This window comes from Hyla sarda, chromosome 1, assembly GCF_029499605.1.
Source record: "Hyla sarda isolate aHylSar1 chromosome 1, aHylSar1.hap1, whole genome shotgun sequence".
NCBI lineage: Eukaryota > Metazoa > Chordata > Amphibia > Anura > Hylidae > Hyla > Hyla sarda.
The window spans coordinates 253,644,412-253,658,715 of record NC_079189.1 but is presented as its reverse complement, the minus strand read 5'-3'; the positions used below and the strand labels follow the sequence as shown (position 1 = coordinate 253,658,715).

Here is a 14,304-nt window from a genome sequence, read left to right as displayed (position 1 = left end):
CTAACACAAATAGTATTTTTTTGGTGGCACCATACATTTTATGGTAAAGTGAGTGATGGCATTACAACGGACAACTGGTCACGCAAAAAACAAGCCCTCATACTAGTCTGTGGATGAAAATATAAAAGAGTTATGATTTTTTGAAGGCGAGGAGGAAAAAATGAAAACGTAAAAATAACATTTTCTGCGTCCTTAATGCCCAAATGAGCTGCGTCCTTAAGGGGTTAAAATGATACCCTACTTATATAGGTTTGATTTTGTCGTACTTCAAAAAAAAATCATAACTACATGCAGGAAAATTTATGCATTTAAAAGCTTCATCTTCTGAGGGGTAATTTTTTGCGCCGTGATCTGAAGTTTTTATCGGTACCATTTTTGTATTGATCGGACTTTTTGATCGCTTTTTATTTATTTTTTTATTATATAAAAAGTGACCAAAATTACGCTATTTTGGACTTTGGATTTTCTTTGCCCGTACGCCATTGACCATGCGGTTTAATTTACGATATATTTTTATAATTTGGACATTTCCGCACGCGGCGATACCACATATGTTTTTTTATTTTTATTTACACTTTTTTTCATGGGAAAAGGGGGTGATTCAAACTTTTATTAGGGAAGGGGTTAAATGATCTTTATTAACTTTTTTTCACTTTTTTTTTGCAGTGTTATAGCTCCCATAGGGGGCTATAAAACTGCACACACTGATCTTTTACATTGATCAATGGTTTCTCATAGGAAACCATTGATCAATGATTCTGCCGCTTGACTCCTCATGCCTGGATCTCAGGCACTGAGCAGTCATTTGGCGATCGGACACCAGGAGGCAGGTAAGGGGTCCCTCCTCGTCTCCTACAGCTGTTTGGGATGCCGAACAGCCCACTGAGCTAGCCGGGGGTAGTTAAGTTTCAAGTCACAGTCCAAGAAAAGAAAGAATCAGTCGGCGACTCACCAGTTCAGTTGCTTCACGGTACTTCTTTTATTGAAGGAACATACTCACATACATAGAAAGGGGAGAGAAGGACAACAAACAGATGGGGGGGTACTGCTCAACAGGCGATGGGATCCGTTTCACACGGGAATCGTGCTTCTTCTGGCCTGAGCTAGTGGGAATCACGTGCTCTCTAAATACAGGTAAGTGAAGCTCTGACAACCTATCAGCTAGTCACAGCAGGTTACGTGATCAATGACACATAAGGGTAGGAGGGACCAAAACCGTATTAGCCCTTAACAGTGCAAAAAAAACATAAAAATTTTTTACAAAAAGTGGAAATATTAAAAACATGGGGCCATATCGACCCGGTCATTAAGTCCCAGAGGACCGGTCGCATCAGTTCTTAATATCCAATAGGTTTCTCTTTTTAGCAAATAATTAAGTGACCTCCCTTGTTGCGGTTCTATTCTTTCTATACCTGCAATAGTTATCAGGTCTGGGTTCGACTCATGAAATTCTTCCATGTGGGCTATTAGTCGGGGCGCTCCTTTTTTAGTTTTAAGTGAATATCTGTGTTCACGTATACGATTGAACAAAGGTCTAATCGTCTTCCCTACATAATAATAGCCACATGGACAGAATAGCACGTATACTACGTGCTTTGTTTTACACGTTATCAAAGATGTCAATGTGTGTGTTATGGACCCTATCCTAAAACTTTTTTGACCTGTGTTGAAAGTACAGTAGTTACAGTTCTTACAGGGATAATTACCTATCGGGCTTATGTCATCTAGCCAAGTGTTCTTTTTTTGTTGTTGAAGAAGAATTAACAACAAAAAAAGAAATCTTGGCTAGATGACATGAGCCCGATAAGTAGTTATCCCTGTAAGAACTGTAACTACTGTACTTTCAACACAGGTCAAAAAAGTTTTAGGATAGGATCCATAACACACACATTGCCATCTTTGATAATGTGTAAAACAAAGCACGTAGTATACGTGCTATTCTGTCCATGTGGCTATTATTATGTCGGGAAGACGATTAGACCTTTGTTCAATCGTATATGGGAACACAGATATTCACTTAAAACTAAAAAAGGAGCGCCCCGACTAATAGCCCACATGGAAGAGTTTCATGAGTCGAACCCAGACCTGATAACTTTTGCAGGTATAGAAAGAATAGAACCGCAACAAGGGAGGTCACTGAATAATTGTTTGCTAAAAAGAGAAACCTATTGGATATTAAGAACTGACGCGACTGGTCCTCTGGGACTTAATGACCGGGTCGATATGGCCCCATGTTTTTAATATTTCCACTTTTTGGAATATAATTTAATGCTTTTTTGCACTGTTAAGGGTTAATACGGTTTTGGTCCCTCCTACCCTTATGTCACGTAACCTGCTGTGACTAGCTGATAGGTTGTCAGAGCTCCACTTACCTGTATTTAGAGAGCACGTGATCCCCACTAGCTCAGGCCAGAAGAAGCACGATTCCTATGTGAAACGGATCCCGTCACCTGTTGAGCAGTACCCCCCCCCCCCCCCCCCCGCATCTGTTTGTTGTCCTTCTCTCCCCTTTCTATGTATGTGAGTATGTTCCTTCAATAAAAGAAGAACTGTGAAGCAACTGAATGGTGAGTCGCCAACTGATTCTTTCTTTTCTTGGACTGTGACTTGCTACATTCTATTAAAGTCAGAGCACCACCGTATTTGCACCAGCAGGTATCCTACCTTCTTTGAGAGTACACCCGTGGTCAGACGCAGCAGGGCCGAGGCACCCCTGTTTGTTCTTTCTCTATTGTAGTTTAGTTTCACTCTAGATGCGGTGATCAACTTTGAATGCCGCGTCTAAAGGGTTAATAGCGCACGGCACCGCGATCAGTGCCGTGCGCTATTAGCCACAGGTCCTGGCCGTTGTTAGAGGCCAGGCCCGACCCGCTATGACGCAGGGCCAAGCCATAAGGGTACCTGTTGTTTTTAAAGATCTACATGGCTTTGTTAGATTACCCCTTAAGAGTTGTAACAAGGCTCTTGCTGCTGTTATTAAGCCCCTAAGAGTCCTCTCTATGGTGCAAAGCTATTTTTCATTTCTCCATTTTCTATACTTATTTGGCCAATCACAGCACAGCAACTACTCTTTTCTGCAGTTCCTCCTTTGAGGATGGTAGAGGTCAATAGTCTATCTAGAGCCTCATGATCTGATGGGTTATTTGGGAGGGCACTAGGGAGATTATATAGATTATACTGATAGAAAAGATTATTAATGATTCTATTCCCAACCCAGTTTTGTAAAATTTTTTCTCAGGGCAGGCAAGGGTTACTGCAGTTTGCAAATAATTTGGCAAATTGTCACCGCATACAAGCATGGTTTTGCCCACTTGCAATATCCGCTCCTCCGACTTGAAAGTTAGTGAACATAAAGAAAACTGCAAAATTCCAGTATTATTTGAGCAAAATAGAAATGAGAGAAATAAAAATCCCCAAACATTGTTGAAAAATATGGCTAATGTAATAACTTGATTTTAAACCATAGTTAATATTTTTGATGACACATTTCCTTTAACTTTTCCTCAAAGCTGTCAGATTCTTTTACACATTTATTGTAAATATTTGATTACATGCCTTTATATTTCCCTTTTTTAGATTGCCTGTGCTGTGTTTGCTGCACTCCTCCATTTTTTCTTCTTGGCTGCATTTACATGGATGTTCCTTGAAGGAGTTCAACTATACATCATGCTGGTTGAAGTTTTCGAAAGTGAAAATTCTAAAAGGAAATATTTCTATCTAGTCGGTTATGGGATGCCTGCGCTAATTGTATCTGTATCTGCAGCAGTAGATTATAAAAGTTATGGAACAGATAAAGTGTAAGTAAAATGTTTCTGTAATGCTTTTCACTCTAATACAGGCACAATTTGAATGCCATACTTCTGTCCCTAAAACAAAGGAAAGCCCTCCATGGTGTCATAACGTATATAATTAAAGGGGTACTCCCGTGGAAAACTTTATTTTTTTTTTTAAATCAACTGGTGCCAGAAAGTTAAACATATTTGTAAATTACTTCTTAGCTCTCTGCTGACCTCTGCTGTCCATTTTTGGAACTGTCCAGAGCAGAAGAAAATCCCCATAGCAAACATATGCTGCTCTGGACAGTTCCTAAAATGGACAGCAGAGGTCAGCAGAGAGCACTGTGGTCGTGACATCAGAGAAATCCAAAAAGAAAAGCATTTTTTCTGTACTATACAGCCCATAAAAATTCTATTGGAAGGATTAAGATTTTTTAATAGAAGTAATTTACAAATCTGTTTCACTTTCTGGCACCAGTTGATTTTAAAAAAAAGTTTTCCACGGGCATACCCCTTTAAGAGAAATGAACACAATTTCACCCTCTGTGGTTGTACTGAGCCAAGTACAACAATGGTATAGCGTAGTAGAGATAAAATAATCTCGGATCCGGCAGCCGCTCCTGGGATGATACAACAAACACACAGAGACCTCCAAGGAAACCACAGGATCAAGCAAGGCGCATGGACCTTGTGTAGAGTGAAATGGTTTATTACCCACAATGCAATGCGTTTCGCAGAAAACTGTTTCATCAGGCATATTGAGAGCAGGGAAGGTACATGGTATTTATACAGAGTCATTTAACCCTTAGATGGACAAAAAGTTAGAACAGACATAAATATAAATTTGTACTTTCAATATATCAAAGAATCAAACTAAACAATAATTATATATATATATATATATATATATATATATATATATATATATATATACATACGAAAAAGCATTTTAGAAGTAAAACTGCCAGAAGCTATCTTGCATTTTCAATGGTTTCATTAAAACCACACGGAGAAAGTGTATCAAGTGTAAAAATAAAAAAAGATTCTCTATTGATCAGTTTTTGAAATCTTTTATGTGTATGTCGAGGGATCGTTTCGATAATGACCATATTTAACCCCTTAAGGACACATGACGTTCTCATACGTCTCCATTTCCGAGTCCTTAAGGACACATGACATATGAGAACGTCATGTGTTTTACCGGCCCCCCGCAACCATCTGGAGCGGAGTCGGTGCCCGATGCCTGCTGAAATCGTTCAGCAGGCATCGGGGCATATCGCCCAGGGGGGTCATGATGAACCCCCATGTCGGCGATGGCCGCAGATCGCTGGACAATTCAGTCCAGCGATCTGCAGCGGATTCCGGGTCAATCGGGTCTCCAGTGACCCGGTGACCCGGAATTATTGGCTCAGAGACGGCCCCGAACAGCCATAACCAGCAGGGGTGAGGTGGCACTGGTGCCACCTCACGATCGCCCTGATTCGTCGGCCGGATTACCGGCCGACCAATCAGGGCGCCTGCTGCGGGTGTCACTCCCGCAACCCGCTCCGCCCCTCTTCCGGAGGACGTGAGCGGGTGCGGGCAGAAGACCCCGGGTGCTGGGGACCCTGATCCCCGGCGTCCCTGCTGGGATCGGGGCCCCAGGAGCAGCGGCGGCGGCGACGACGAGGGACTGACCTTCGCGGCGTGGATCGTTGGAGGTGAGTGACAGCCTCCTGCTGTTGCTTAGCAACAGCTCCCAGCATGCAAAAAGGGCATGCTGGGAGCTGTAGTTATGCAACAGCAGGAGGCAGACCACCACAACTCCCAGCATTCCCTTATGGGCATGCTGGGACTTGTAGTTTTGCAACAGCTGGAGGCACATTCTTTCTACAATCAGCTAAAGTGCATGCTGGGAGTTGTAGTGGTGCATCTGGTGGTTGCATAACTACAACTCCCAGCATGCCCGTTGGCTGTCGGTGACTGCTGAGAATTGTAGTTTTGCAACAGCTGAAGGCACACTGAGTTAAGTAGCAAACGAGTGTGTCTCCAGCTGTTGCATAACTACAAGACCCAGCATGCCCTTCCGCTGTCCGTACATGCTGGGGGTTGTAGCTTTTGCAACAGCTGAAGGCACACTGGTTGCAAAACACTGAGTTTGTTACCAAACTCGGTGTTTCACAACCAGTTTGCCTCCAGCTGTTGCAAAACTACAACTCCCAGCATGCACTGATAGACCGTACATGCTGGGAGTTGTAGTTTTGCAACAGCTGGATGTTCCCCCCCCCCCCCCCAATGTGAATGTACAGGGTACACTCACATGGGCGGAGGATTACAGTAAGTATCCGGCTGCAAGTTTGAGGTGCGGCAAAATTTCTGCGGCAGCTCAAACTGCCAGCGAGAAACTACTGTGAACCCCCGCCCGTGCGACTGTACCCTAAAAACACTACACTAACACACAATAAAATAAAAAGTAAAAAACACCACATATACACATACCCCTACACAGCCCCCCCCCCCAATAAAAATGAAAAACGTCTGGTACGCCACTGTTTCCAAAACGGAGCCTCCAGCGGTTGCAAAACTACAACTCCCAGCATGCACTGATAGACCGTACATGCTGGGAGTTGTAGTTTTGCAACAGCTGGATGTCCCCCCCCCCCCCCCCCAATGTGAACGTACAGGGTACACTCACATGGGCGGAGGATTACAGTAAGTATCCGGCTGCAAGTTTGAGCTGCGTCAAATTTTCTGCCGCAGCTCAAACTGCCAGCGAGAAACTACTGTGAACCCCCGCCCGTGCGACTGTACCCTAAAAACACTACACTACACTACCACAAAATAAAATAAAAAGTAAAAAACACTACATATACACATACCCCTATACAACCCCCCTCCCCTCCCCAATAAAAATTAAAAACGTCTGGTACGCCACTGTTTCCAAAACGGAGCCTCCAGCTGTTGCAAAACAACTACTCCCAGTATTGCCAGATAGCCGTTGACTGTCTAGGCATGCTGGGAGTTTTACAACAGCTGGAGGCACCCTGTTTGGGAATCACTGGGAATCCACCCCTATGCAAGTCCCTAATTTAGGCCTCAAATGCGCATGGCGCTCTCACTTTGGAGCCCTGTCGTATTTCAAGGCAACAGTTTAGGGTCACATATGGGGTATCGTCGTACCCGGGAGAAATTGCCTAACAAATTTTGGGGGGTATTTTCTGCTATTACCCTTTTTAAAAATGTAAAATTTTTGGGAAAACAAGCATTTTAGGTAAAAAAAATATATATTTTTTTACATATGCAAAAGTCGTGAAACACCTGTAGGGTATTAAGGTTCACTTTACCCCTTGTTACGTTCCCCGAGGGGTCTAGTTTCCAAAATGGTATGCCATGTGTTTTTTTTTGCTGTCCTGGCACCATAGGGGATCCTAAATGCGGCATGCCCCCAGAGCAAAATTTGCTTCCAAAAAGCCAAATGTGACTCCTTCTCTTCTGAGACCTGTAGTGCGCCAGCAGAGCACTTTTCACCCCCATATGGGGTGTTTTCTGAATCGGGAGAAATTGGGCTTCAAATTTTGGGGGGTATTTTCTGCTATTACCCTTTTTAAAAATGTAAAATTTTGGGGAAACCAAGCATTTTAGGTAAAAAATATATATATTTTTTTTACATATGCAAAAGTCGGGAATCACCTGTGGGGTATTAAGGTTCACTGTACCCCTTGTTACGTTCCCTGAGGGGTCTAGTTTCCAAAATGGTATGCCATTTGTTTTTGTTTTTGCTGTCCTGGCACCATAGGGGCTTCCTAAATGCGGCATGCCCCCCAAAAACCATTTGTCGCTCCTTCCCTTCTGAGCCCTCTACTGCGCCCGCTGAACAATTAACATAGACATATGAGGTATGTCCTTATTCTACGCCAGTAATTCCCAAACAGGGTGCCTCCAGCTGTTGCAAAACTCCCAGCATGCCTGGACAGTCAACGGCTGTCCGGCAATACTGGGAGTTGTTGTTTTGCAACAGCTGGAGGCTCCATTTTGGAAAGAGTGGCGTACCAGACGTTTTTCATTTTTATTGGGGAGGGGAGGGGGGCTGTGTAGGGGTATGTGTATATGTAGTGTTTTTTACTTTTTATTTTATTTTGTGGTAGTGTAGTGTTTTTAGGGTACAGTCACATGGGCCGGGGATTACAGCAAGTTTCCCGCTGCGAGTTTGAGCTGCCGCGCAAAATTTGCTCCATTGCAAACTTGCAGCCTGATACTCACTGTAAGCCCCCTGCCCATGTGAATGTACCCTGTACATTCACAGGGGGGGACCTCCAGCTGTTGCAAAACTACAACTCCCAGCATGCACCGTCTCAGTGCATGCTGGTAGTTATAGTTTTGCAACAGCTGGAGGCGCACGGGTTGGGAAACACTGAGTTAGGAAACAGACAATGTTTCCCAACCAGTGTGCCTCCAGCTGTTGCAAAACCACAACTCCCAAACGTTCTCAGGCATGCTGGGAGTAGTATTTCGGCAACATCTTTAGAGCCAGATGTTGCCGAACTACAACTCCCAGCATGCTTGGAGTTGGAGTTTTGCAACATCTGGAGGACTACAGTTTGCAGACCACTAATACAGTGGTTCCCAATCTGTGCCCTTCCAGATGTTGCAAAACTACAACTCCCAGTATGCCAAAACTGTCCAGGCATGTAGTTCTGAAGGGCCAGGTGTTACAGAATTACAACTCCCAGCATGCCTGGACAGTAATGGCATGCTGAGGCTGTGTAGTTTTGCAACATCTGGAAGGGCACAGTGGTATCCAAACTGTGGACCTCCAGAAGTTGCAAAACTGCAACTCCCAGCATGCCCAGACGCAACTCCCAGCATGCCCAGTTTACAGGGTCCCATTACAGCAATGCATGTCGCTTTACGGCGACGTGCATTGCTGTAAAGGGCCCGACCGCGGCTGAAGATCTACTTACCTGTCGCCGCCGTCTTCACGCCGGGATCCGGGTCTTCAGGGACGAGGTAAGTACCGGGGCCAGTCCCCAGCACTCCCCTGTCCCCCGCCGCGTCCTCCGGTCTTCCTCCCGTCCTCTCCGGACTTCAAGGGGCCGGGCAGGACGGGAGGAAGTAACCGCCCCCCCCCCCCCTGCGATTGGTCGGTTAACTAACCGACAGATCGCAGGGAATAGGAGGAGGTGGCAGGCTTGCCACCTCGCTCCTATACGTTAGCATGGTCCTGGCTGTCTGTGACAGCCGGGATCATGCGAAATTACTTCTATTAAAATTACTTCTATTAAAAAATCTTAATCCTTCCAATAGTTATTAGCTTCTGAATTTTCTGTCTAACTGCTCAATGATGATGTCACGTCCCGGGAGCTGTGCATGATGGGAGAATATCCCCATAGGAGCTGGACAGCTCCCGGGACGTGAGTCATCAGAAAGCAGTTAGACAGAAAACAGCAACTCAACTTCAGAAGCTAATAACTATTGGAAGGATTAAGATTTTTTAATAGAAGTAATTTACAAATCTGTTTAACTTTCCGGAGCCAGTTGATATATAAAAACATTTTTGGCCTGGAATACCCCTGTAACAGTAATAAATGGGGAATCAAATTTACATTACATTGTTCACCTACCGAGATCGAATTTTTAGATCTTTTGATCAGAAAGGATCCTTTGGGTAACATCATCACTCAAACTTTTTTCAAACCAGTAGATGTGAATAGTTTACCCTACAATAGTTCTCACTATCCAAAAGGGATTAGGGATGTGCCTTATGAGCAATACCTTTGAATTCATAAGAATTGCACCTTGTTTGAGGATTTTTCCAAACAATCCTTCACTATTTGTGATAGTTTTTTAGAAAAGGGTTATCCCAAATCTATTTTATCCCAGGTGTATAATAGGGTAAAAAATTTACAACAGTTGGATCTTTTCTGTTCTAGACCAACCCCCTCTCCACCAATAGAAGTGATTCACTCAAAGAAATTTGCTTACAACTTTATTACTAATTTTAATTGTGCATCAAATGATTTAAAACAAATCTTAAAAAAATATTGGCCCATTTAAAAAAATTACCCCCTATTGAGTGAACTTTTACCAGCTCAACCAGGTGTCACACTTCGTAGGTCTATGAACCTACGTAATTTAGTTGCCCCTAGTTGTCTAAAAAGGGACAATCCTATTTTGGATCCTAGTGTCAAATCTCATAAAGGTACATTTTCTTGTAGCAAAATCAAATGCAAATGTTGTTCTATGATTATGAATTCTACAAATTCCTTTACGTCTTATATTTCCCAAAAAATATATTTTATAAATCCTTTCAATGATTGCAACCGTATGTTTGCTGTATACCTTTTATCCTGTTCTTGTGTTCTCCAGTACACTGTTCAGACAGTGCAGTCCCACATCAACAAGCATAGATCTAACATCAGAAACCGATATATGTGACATAGTATATTCTATCACCTTACACTTAACCCCTTAAGGCCCAGGTTTTTTTTTCCGGTTTTGCACTTTCATTTTTTTCCCACTTAATCACAATGGTAATTTTCAAAAAAATAGAAAAAATATAATGTTGCACTCACCACAGATGCGGTATGTAGTATTCCAAAGACGGGGTCTTTATTGTCACATTAAGAAATGCTGTACATCCGGAATGGGGAAGAAGGAAGGGAGAGAGACAGACATCAGCTCCTAGGAGCTGACCGAAAGCGACGAGTCGTTTCGCAGTGAATACTGCTTGTTTACGCTGGTCTAGAGAAGACCGGCCCGACTATACGCGGAGCCGGTGACATAGAAAGGGCGTCCGGACCTGTGAGTGTGTTCGTACAGGTGAATGTGTAAAGTTTTTTACCCGTAACTATGCGTACGTGCAAGGTGAAAAAATAAAAGCAAAAAGAACACAGTCTCTAGTGCAAATAGCTGACAGCTGAACCTTTTGGGTGATGTAACATTCAAAACATCCAGAGCTATTACAATTACTATGTGTAAAATATTAATATTGCGCCATCAGAGGGATTATTTGCAAGAGGAGATGAATCTTACTTGGAGTGGACTCGAAAAAAGAAAACAGAATAATAGTGACATGTTTTCGGATTTGTAAGTGTCTGTAAACTAGCGCTATATTCAGGGAGCAAAAATCCGAAAACATTTTCACTATTATTCTGTTTTCTTTTTTCGAAAAGGTAGGGGACACGTCCCTCTCTTGCCTGCACTGTGATGACTCCTCCCCCTCCCTCATTCTGCTGACTCACTGCTCTCGAGCTAGCTTGCAGTCCTGCTCTGTAACCCTTTGCTCTCTGGTTTTATGCTATACACACACACACTGATTATTGGAGATTGCCTATACTCTATCACCAAAGACAACATGGTGAGTGTTTATCTTAAAGGTTTAGTGCTAAAAGTACAGTGTTTTTTTATGTATACATTTTATATATGTTTCTATGTCATTCATGTTTATCATCCTTTGGTAGTCCTGTAATGCTACGACATAGGTACAGTTGGGGGTACAGTGTTTGGATAACTCTTTTTTGCAGCAGTGTTTCATTCATCTGTGTGCTTACACCTTTTGCAACTACAACTCCCAGCATGCCCAGACATGCTTTGACTTTCCAGGCATGCTTGGAGTTGTAGTTTTTGCAGCTGGAGGGACATGTTTGGTAAAACTCTGTTACAGCAGTGTTGCGGCAGGCTGTGTTCCTCCTGCAGCCTTGTCCATCAGCCATCTCGTGTCCATGACCATTGGACAGGCTAATGCTGCTGTGGGACTCATCAGTGTCCCAGGATGTATTTGGACCCCTAGTGGTGGGATTTTCAAATGCAGTTTTCTTTAATAAAATGGGAACATTTTTTAAAGAGGTATATTAGAAAAACTATTGTTTTGCCAAGATGTACAACATATAAAAAGTTTTTATATATGACAGTTTCCCACTCTTGCCTCAGACTCAGCCTGTGTGGTTCCCTCCTTATCTATACTCTGATACAGTACAGCTTGTGTGATTAGCATCTCCCTGAAGACTGGTGTATACCACTTTCTTCACACTCTGATCTGCTCATTATAACTTCCTCCCTATCCTTGGTATCTCTTAAGTTGGCCATACACCTTTAAGAGCTGTCAGACAACAACTGCCTTTCTTCATCTCCTTATACATATGAATTTTTGGCTTTGCTGAATGTTCATATACTCTATATGGAGAGAGGAGGGGGAAGCTGCCGTCAGACTGCTCTGGCAGTCGCTTATCTCTCTTAGATATAAAGGATCAGTAAATTTAAACATGCTTGACCCATCTCTCTCCCTGAGTTATAAAAGTAAGTAATAAAATAAAATGAAAGTTTCACTGCCACTTGGCGCCCTTGGGCTATTTTCCTGAACTCTCAGGAATTCTCCACCATTCACCTGGCTGGTTAATGGCCCATGCGCTGTTATGACAGACTTATTATCGCGCCCCCCCCATACACTCTACATATATTATCCCTTTTTACATGTCCTTCCCATCAATCGCTGAACTGCCTACACTGTTGCTGTGGGGGAGAGAAGCTGCCCTGGCCTGCGAGGAAAGTCCTGTCATTGTCTCACTGATCCTACCTGTACCCCTGTATCCTACTCTTTCTTACTCACTTCTCCCTATCCCTGTCCACTGTCCTTTTCTTCCTTTGATGGGGATCCCCTCGTTAGTGTCTTTCCCTTCCCTTCTTACCCTACTACTGTCCCAGTTTCATTTCTCTTGATAGAGTTGAGTGGATGTCGTTCCACCACATTACCTGGATATGCTTGGATTTATAACTTATGACCTCTTGCCGTTAACTATGCACCCTCCAATATTCACCACATCCCGTTGATGAGACGGTAACGGACGCTAGGGCATGATGCATACCAGAATCACCATTCCTCGTGCTACCCATTAGAGTGTATCATGATCCCGCAATGCCGTCATATGTACCTTACTTTGTGGTATGTTGATCAGATGACATGTATTTGTTGTATTTTGTGTTCCTACTCAACTCGCCTCACAACATTGCAACCTTCTTATGTTTATATATGCTATTGATAAAATCAATAAAGACTGAACTTGGAAAATAAAATGAAAATGCTTACCAGCAAGATTCCCTGGCATTGTTATACTGATGGAGGATTGGGCAGGTAATGCTAAGCCTGAGGTTTCTGAAATGTGCATACAACATACATTTACTGCAAAAAAAAAGAGAATTGGTCATGTGCTGTTCCTATTAAAGGGGTTATCCATCGTAAGGTGATTTTTTTTTCTAAAGTATTTATCTATAACTGTAATGTATTTAACAACACAAAACAGAAATAAAATAACACACAGCTGGAGATAAAAAAAAAAAAAAACAGGAGCAAACAACCAGTAGCACAACACCAGTAAAGCAGGCAGTCGAGGAGAACCACCCCCAGCTGACTCTAAAGCACTAAAAAAGATGCAGACTACACAGACTCGCACACATTCCCAGAGTACCTCCCGCTTCTTGACCAAGATAGAGACAACCATCCTACCCAGGAGAACAACCGACTCTCCTATAATGAGCCAGGGCATCCATATTTTGTCAAATTTCCTAGGGCATTTACGACTAATTTACAACATCCTGTACAGCGGTACATATTTATTAACTAAGTTGAACCACCTTGTAATAGGGGGAGTAGAAGTATCCTTCCAGGCCATAATCAGAACCGAATATGTAGGCGTCAATGAGAGCCCAAGGCTAAGTCATCAAGCACACCCAACAGACAGACAACAGGGGAAAACACATATGGGAATTCCAAATGGTCTGTTAAGAACTGCAGCACCTCCCTCCAGAAGGGTTCTACACAAGGACAGCTCCACATAGCATGTGGAAGAGAGCCCACATTCACATGACAACGAAAACAAACATCTGAGGAAGAGACACCCATACGGAGCAGCCTAAACGGAGTGTAATACAAGCAAAGGATGAGCCAAACCTGAATAAGCAAATATCTAGCACTAACCACAGTGGGATAAAAGATCTTAACAAATTACTTCCATTGATCAACCGTCAAATCAGGGACATCCACTGCCCACTTGGCAAAGGCCAAATCAAACGGGTCTGGACCCGCCAATTGCAGTAATGCATAAGCCTGAGTCAAAGGTTTAGTGAGGTCAGCGGTTCCCAGAAGCAACTCCACTTCAGAAAAAGCAGGGGTCACATCAAGGGCGCCAAACTGCGCCACCACCGCAAGTCTCAACTGGAAGTACCGAAACAAGGCACTCCGAGGAAGATGAAAGCGGTCACGCATTTCTTGAAATGAAGGGAAAACAAGAAACTCCCCAAACAAGTGTGTGGTGAATTTGACTCCGTGAGTGCTCCAGAACCCGGCAGTCTCTAACTCCTGCTGGTGCTCAAAATGAGGATTCCCCCACGGGGGTGCCCTGGGTGACATTACTGGTAGTGGAAAGCACCTAGAAACCACCTATCACACTTTGGCCACTGTTCTAATAGGGGGCAACAACCTAGAAGTAGGAATATATCTGTACAAGGTATTAGTCAGTGTTTCATATGAACCCATGAGAGCGCCCGCTAGAACAGT

The 14,304-nt window shown here is 43.2% G+C and overlaps 1 protein-coding gene across 1 annotated transcript in view; it reads left to right on the top strand.

Annotated features, from left to right (window-relative positions):
• The window catches only part of ADGRL3 (adhesion G protein-coupled receptor L3), a 961,109-nt gene that overhangs the window by 592,897 nt on the left and 353,908 nt on the right, over positions 1-14,304 (top strand). Inside the window, exon 17 of the mRNA XM_056570909.1 lies at positions 3,577-3,797. Coding sequence (XP_056426884.1) covers positions 3,577-3,797 — 221 coding nt within the window. The remainder of the gene's footprint in view (positions 1-3,576; positions 3,798-14,304) is intronic.